The sequence below is a fragment of the Diachasma alloeum genome, unplaced genomic scaffold, assembly GCF_001412515.2.
Source record: "Diachasma alloeum isolate Michigan unplaced genomic scaffold, Dall2.0 Dall_scaffold_01437, whole genome shotgun sequence".
Lineage (NCBI taxonomy): Eukaryota > Metazoa > Arthropoda > Insecta > Hymenoptera > Braconidae > Diachasma > Diachasma alloeum.
Genome location: NW_021681535.1, coordinates 73,096 through 80,847, shown reverse-complemented (window position 1 = coordinate 80,847; position 7,752 = coordinate 73,096). Strand labels below are relative to the sequence as shown.

At 40.2% G+C, this 7,752-nt stretch overlaps 2 protein-coding genes across 3 annotated transcripts in view; both read left to right on the top strand.

The window, feature by feature from the left end:
• LOC114841632 (putative odorant receptor 85d) overlaps nt 1–2,804 on the top strand; it is a 24,149-nt gene extending 21,345 nt beyond the window's left edge. The window contains exons 6-9 of one of the 2 annotated variants that reach the window (XM_029126691.1): nt 2,192–2,282; nt 2,385–2,494; nt 2,551–2,683; nt 2,754–2,804. In XM_029126691.1, coding sequence (XP_028982524.1) covers nt 2,192–2,282; nt 2,385–2,494; nt 2,551–2,683; nt 2,754–2,804 — 385 coding nt within the window. Of the gene's footprint in view, nt 1–2,191; nt 2,294–2,368; nt 2,495–2,550; nt 2,684–2,753 lie in introns of both variants that reach the window. The other variant, XM_029126690.1, reaches the window with a different exon arrangement.
• Nucleotides 1–7,752, top strand: part of LOC107046491 (alpha-tocopherol transfer protein) — a 34,497-nt gene that overhangs the window by 15,490 nt on the left and 11,255 nt on the right. The window lies entirely within an intron of this gene.

The following is a 7,752-nucleotide window of genomic DNA, read 5'->3' as shown; positions in this document are numbered from 1 at the left end:
TCAGCCAATCATATATTTTTAATTGATCAGCTGGTCAATTAAAAAACCGGGAGGACGGTTTTCCAAATGGGGTTCACTTTTTTTTAATTGACCAGCTGATCAATTAAAAATATATGATTGGCTGACCACCCCCCTCCCCTTTCCCTTCCCCAACCACCACAAGGGAAGGCATATAAGGACTACCCCTAGACATCGGAGCTCAGAATCGGAGCTCATAGCCCTGAAGATGCAGACTGCAATGTTTGCGAAACGTCGGCGCAACGCTGAATCCGAACGCGGCATCCATCCGGAAGCCAAAGATTTCAAGGTATTTCTTTCCTACATTTATTTATAATTCATGCTCCGATTCGATTTGAGAATTTCATGAGAAAATCAAATGTTCAAATTACCCGCGTAAAATAACCTCAGAAATAAACTCGCGCACGTGTTATTCACGGACTGAGTTGAAAATCTAAATTAATCGAGGATAGGAGAAAAATTTCTATGCAATATACAGCGCTATATGATCTTGTTCATCAATTTTTCATTAATTTTTACAATAAGTCGATAATGAGTTCAAAAAATGCAAATCAGTAGAATTCAAGAAGGAGAGAGAAAGAGTAATGCGCTATTCAAATCTCCCTCCTCTGCGCGTGAGGTTGGAGCGCACTACTACCAACTTCGAAAACGAAATCTCACACTTACTGTCGGACTGAGGAGATTATAGCCCTGAGTGTCAGAGGTGGGAGGCAACGATTGTAGTAGGGATTGGGAAAAGTGGGGGTAAATTTGAGGACCACAATCTCCTCAGTTCAACCATAGTACTCAGAGATAATGTGAAATGCAAGAATGTGGATATGATCCCGTTGCTATGCGCATAATTTCCTTAATATTGAGTCGAAAAAGAAAATAGTGATATCAATGGAAAGCTCGTGGCCGATTTATGTGATGTAACTCAGGCTATTTTTTTCGTAGGGTATCACGTTTTCATTTTATTCAATAAATGTGTTTCGAAGGTAGTGGAGGGGTTAGTTGCTTCATGTACAGATACCCGGTAGCAAGCGGCGAGTTTCAAAACTTTTCTTGGCCGATACGCTACCGCGTATCTCGATCTTCTCGTTTCGTCTCGGCCTTGTTTCGGTGTGGCTTCGGTCTCGTGAGTATAAAAAGTGGAAAATAGGAGAAGGATCATAAATCGAGCAAATATACTTTTCAGCACTAAGCCCGATGGATCACGATTTAATCGAGCGAAGCGACGTTAAAATCGCGGTTTTCGGCCCAAAACAATATAATTCAATTTCAACTTCACTAGCATCTGTCACAATGATGGTAACATCGCCATTTCATGCGAAGAACGAACTTGGCGATTTCTCACGAAGATCGCTGGCATTTGAAATTGCCTCGTTCAATTGTGATCTCTCTCGTCCCCCTTCTTGAGACTAGTTTAACCCTCCTGCAGTTGCACGTCTTCGTCGGATGTCGTTGGGCGCGGAGTAAGCGCTGCGCCGTCCGTACATTCTCGAGCGCAGCGTTGCCAGAGCCATCCGATACTATAAACATATCACCGGCCAGCAACCCCCCACTCCGCACACGCTGCTTGGGACTACCACGAGGGTCGACAACACCGCTCGTCGAATTTCCACTACGAGAGTGGTCGCACGGTGAGCGCTGCGCTCATTCTCGCTATCGCGCTCGACAAAAAAATTAATTGAGAAAAAACTTGTCAGTGCAGGGCAACCCTACCGTGTTTAATCTCATCAGAACATATCATTTGAGGAACTCTTAAATAGGCAGAGCGTAATTCATCATATTTCTAGAGATATCATGAAAATAACAAAAACGGTGGCGTTCAGACCATAGCGCGACCACTGGAGGGTTAAACTTCAATTTCAGCTTCACTAGCATTTGTCACAATGATGATAACATCTCGATTTAATGCGAAGAACGAACTTAGAGATTTCTCGCGAAGATCGCTGGCATTTGAAAATACCCAATGACGTAAAATACACGGCCGTGAATAACTTTTCTACCTGATATGATTACAGAACTCGAAAAGTTCCTCACGGCCTAGCGTCGAAATGTACTGATTCTGACCCGTGCAAGGCTCACAGTGCTACCTAACATGGATCAGAACGGTACTTTATGCACTCGTATCGAAAACTACTAATTTCTTTTGATGAATTTCTCATTGTAATAGAAATCGAATGTAAAGTTTTGCAGAACACATCAGACAGATTTACCTCTGGTCCTTCTTCGGAATCATTGGACTCAACATGTTCATATTGAGCGCAACCGGTGTACAGGTAAAAAAGTCAAATTTTAATAAATCCATTGAGATGATTTTACCTCATATCACTGACTTGAATTAAACAATGCTGATGGCGAAAAATATGCGCGATATGGAGAAACTTCTCAAATTTGCTGTGAGCCTGGCAGGCCAGCTGTTGCATCTTTTCGTCGAGTGTTTCCTGGCGCAGCGAGTGATGGACGCCAGTTTTAACCTCATGAAGACTCTGTATGCTCAGATTATTCCTCCATGATTTATGAAATTAACTGCATTTAAAAATTTAGGACAAACTCGAAGTGGTATGACGCTTCTCTTAAGACGCGTAAAACTATACCTCTGATGCTTATGAGAGCTCAAAGTCCAGTGATTTTGACTGCTGGAACCCTGATTCCTATGAACATGAATACTTTTGCTGTGGTGAGATGATGAATTCCCTCTTTTCCATCATTTCTATTGAACTTATAACTTTTTTGCCAATTTATTGCAGGTGGTGAAGACTGCAGTATCTTATTTCACAGTATTATTGGCTATGCAGTAGGATCATGTGATTTTACACTTCAGTTTTTTGGCGTTGAAAAGTTTAGGAACGGAACAGAGAAAATTAAAATGTTATTATGAAAGTCGAATAGCTATGTGTAACACTTCAAATGAAAAGATTGTAATATCTTCAATTTTGCAATTTTTCGTCCGCCTCGAATCACTGGATTACAATGCAGTATTCTGGGAAATAAGTCATAAATCACACGTATTTTTTTTTTTAATTCTATTTGAAATTTTTTTGGGAGATACACCCATACTTACGCATGCGCGAAGATGCACTATGCATCCAAAAAAAGTCGGTCTGAAGCAGACCGAAAAATCGGTCCTCTTCGGAATCTTTATACATGGGGGGGGCGGTTGTATATCCAGAAATTAGTGGTAAAACATAGTTTGCCGGGTCAATTCATTTGTTCGACCTTTAGTATTCAAAACCATCTTTAAAATGGTTTGATAATGATTGGTATAATTCGAATATCATCAAAAGTACTATGTACTACTTTGCTGCAAAACGTATAAGTCGTGGGGTCATGAGTGAACTATTGTTGTGATCATTTCTTATTATATCCATCAGTTTTTTACAGTAAATTTCAATGGATATGAGGTGTTCCTTCTTCAACTTCGTCGTACCTTCTTACGACTATACAATAAATTTAATTTCATATGGATATACATTCATTTTAAAGAATTAAAATTATTTTCTATCAATGAGATAACCAAGTTTTTAAAGGAACCAATAGTTACTGGTGAAGAATTCAATCCTCACCAACTCTTGGCGTGACCCAGGACCCCGGGATGAAAAATTTGAGTCTTTTTGGGGTCTGCAAGACTCGCGTCTGCGTCTATGAGAGAGTATGGCTCAGCGCCAGTAGCCATACTTTTGAGAGACTCTGCGTGGGAGATGCAGCAAGACTGCCGAGAGACTGCTACCGAGCGTCTCTCGGCGAGAGGCTCCGCGTCCCTTACGTATCTCAATAATTAATTAATCACTAATAACTCCTTCAATTTCATTTTTGGAAAATAATTGAAAATATTAATGTAGTTAATTCACAAATTGAACAATTATAAAACAAAAAAAAAGAAATCGGTTCAGCGGTTCTCCAGATGTTCCCTCCCGGTCGATCCGCCGTGTTCCCTTTCGGTCACCCATCCTTTTACTAACCCAACTCGCTACTGCTTAGCTTCAGTGATCGCAGGTTACCCCGGTATCTTCTGCGCTATACAGCTGCTTGTGGCGAGTCAAATTTGTTTTCGCTTGATATGCGCAATTATTGAGAGGGAGAAGATAGGGGAAGCATTGACGAAGGTGAACAGTGGGATAATATGGGATAACGGAGAGGGGCGCATGATAAGGGAAACTGGAATTAAATGGGGCAAAATGGGATACTGGGGTGGAGTGAACCAACTGGACAGCGGGGTAAAATGGAAAGCAGTTGTGCCATTTACTCGTGGGGTAAAACGGGAAAGCAGGTTAGTTAGAGTGGGGCAAAATGGGATAGCGGTTAAATGAACCCATAAAGTAAGCCGGAACGGTGAGTTACTCCGACAGTGGGGTAAATGGGATAACGGGGTGACTTGGAGTAGGGGTTGAATCCGAAAGCGAATTAATTTAATTTTTCAATTTTTGTACTTTTTCAATTTACTTTTCTAATTTTTTTATTTATGGTTGGGTAAATTGAATGATGGAATGAAATTAGATGGTCGAGTGTAGAATTGAATTTCCGAGTAAACAGGACGAGAATGCTATTCACTGCTCAGATTGTGGGGTAAAATGGGGTGAACTAAATGACAGGCTAATTAGCCGGAGGGGTAAATTGGGCGGCAGGTAAATTAAATACGGGTGTTTAGTGGGATGATCGGGTAAAATCGATAGCGGGGTAAAATGGGTGAGTCTGGCTAATATGAGGGTGGGGTAAAACAGGATGGTGGGGTACAATGAAACAGCCTAGCAAATTAGACGATAGTCAAATTTGACCGGCGACGAAATAGGACAACAAGGTGAATTGATAATGGGATAAAGGAGTAAGACAGAATAAGGGTTTAAAGCGGATCCGCCTCAACCCGTTATTCCATCTTATCCCGCTATCCCATTTTACCCCATAGCCAGGTTAGTGCGCCGACCAATTCACTTTGTTGTCCTATTTCACCTCCCCCCGGCCCAAATTCACTCATGGTCCAGGCTGTTCCATTCTACCTCACCTTCCCGTTTTACCCCACTAGCTAATTAGCCTGTCATTTAGTTCACCACTCATTCCATTTTAACCCACGATATAATTCGTCCATCACCCGCGATCACCAGATTATCTTATCTTGCTCCGTCGTCCAATTTATTATCCCCCCCCCCCACCATCCTTTGTACTATATTATACTTGCTCCAGTGTCTATTTAATTAACAATTAATGAATCAATAATTAATTTTAGCGAGATCCTGATTATCAGTCCCGAAAATTCTAAGTCCCTATCTTTCAATGAGAGACTCTAGTCTCTACCGTGTTGGCAAAGATTCAGATAGACTCGAGTCTCTCACCAAAGACTCCGAGACGCGAAACCGATTACGGAAGACCCAGGCAGACTGATTTTAGTCTTTCACAGTCTTGGAGAGATCCAATAGACTAAAAATTTTTACCCCGGGACTCACGACGAGGACGTAGTTAGTGGAGAGTCCCAAAAAAAAATATATAAAATTTTTTATTAATTACGTATATTCAAATTTAATCGATGGCCTGTGGTATCGGTGTACCATAGATTACCCAACGATTTGCAATCATTCTCTGCTTTCAGAATTTATTAATGTTTACATGTCCCCGCTAACCAGTCTAAACCGAAATCAGTACAACCCCTCCCGTAGACGACTTAGTTCGTTGGTAAGTTTTTCAAGGATATCTCCAGAACTAAGGGAGATAGAGAATTGTGAACTGAAAAATTTGAGGTGGGGTTCTCAATTTTCTTGGTTGTGAATTCTCAATGCACGGTCCACCCACCCCCCTCCAAATTTTTCAGTAAAAGTTCACTATTTCAGGAAAACAATCAGGAAATTACGAAAATTTTCTAGAATTTAAAAACTAAAAATTTGGTTTCTCCACATGTACCAATTTTTCGGATTTTTTTGCTCACAATGCAGGTGAAGGAGTAGAAATTGAATGAAAAGTATGGCCCAAAATGTATTTTTAAAATGAAACCGAAAAATGAAGTTGACATCAATAATATTTATCCACCACATTAATGCTCCATAAGAAAAATCATATTGGAATTGCTTCTGTAATCTATAATGGTATATAAACAATTCTTTATAATGACATATGCTTAGTAGAGACAATCACATTCTGATTACCTTTCTAATCAAAATGGCGCGAAATGTATTTTTCATTAGCTTGTTATTATTTAGAAGTTCTTGGCTCCCAAGAACTTGGTTCGCGATCTTCAGCTGATTTGAAGGAGATAAGAATATTTAAAGTGTTCTAACGATAAACACACACACACACACACGAACATCCTCCTAAAAACTTCATAGAAAGTTTCTAGAGGTCATGAAACCTGAAAATATAAAATTTCCGGTTTCAACTTTTGGGTCCATTACAATAACTATCCGATATAAATCGGAAAGTTAAAAATTTGGAAATTCGGCATTGATTATTTGCTTTTTTTCAGTCAACGTGACATCTTTTACAGTTTTCAAAAATCAAAGTGGAGGTCAGCTTCCTTCTATTTAGAAGTGATTTTGTTTTTTCATTCATCGCCTTTCAATTTCTTCATTTTTTTGCTTCCAAAAGATCGGCAAATAGTTAATTTCTTCATAAATGGGAACCTTTTGAAGGTGAAAAAAAAGCCGATGAAAAACAAAGAGAAAGTGGAGGAAAAGTTTGACAAAGATTAATTTTGCGCAAATCAGAGCGCACTCCAATTTTTGTATATATTAGACGGAGAAAAGAAAAAAAATTTCCACCGAAGGGGGTAATTAAAATACGAAACTACGATGCGGAATCATCATTTTTTCCCGGGATTAAGGCAGTTCCGATGGTGTACGGTTATTGGAAGTATGTGTATCGAACAGGCAATACTCCCGAGCTAACGATTAAGCGCACTCAGGGAAATTTACGACTAATATGAGATGATTGGTCATTTATTATTAATTTGGAAGGAATTGAAAGATTCATTCTTGGTTTTGTGATCAATAGCTTGGTTTAATTCAAGATTTATATCATTATTCATGTGAAAACGATGACTTCATCGGAAAATATGGTATGGTTGAGCTTCTCTCGGCAAGATATACAACTTTTGTAGGGGTGAAAAATGTTGTTGCCATTTAACAAAACTGACTTCATGCTCGCAGCATAGAGACATAAGCAATGGAGGTCTAGATTCTATCCGTATTGAATTCCCCCTTCCCCGAACTCAACAACTTATATTTGAACAATTTTATTGTCTCCCGCTTCCTAATACACAAAACATATCAAGCTGCACTGTTTCAAATGGAATACCCTGCATACACACATCGTTTTTATGCCAATATCTCCTATTACTCGACTCCATACCCGGGTAGAAATTCAACCGGGGATTCAGCCGCAACTCGGGTGAGCGCGAGCCCCGGGTAGAAATCACGCCGCTCGAGCTCGGCTCGGAACCCGTATCCCAGCTAGAAATACGCCACTCCGCCCCAGCTTGGGATAAACTTCACGCGCGTCACATGTACCCGAGGTTGAGCCGCGTCACGCGCTCACAGCCCAGCGTTAGACTGTTACGCGAAACGCTTCGCCGGGCTTTAGTTGAATGGCCACTGCTCAATCTCAGGTTCATCTCCAATTACTCAATCCCAGTATACTTAACCTCAATAATGATTTGACAGGTCCGATGGCATCGTGATTTGAGCGAAAAAACAATCGAATAAATGTGAAGATGGCATGCTTTTTCAGATGAACAATCACAAGCTCATCAGAAATAACGTGATATTA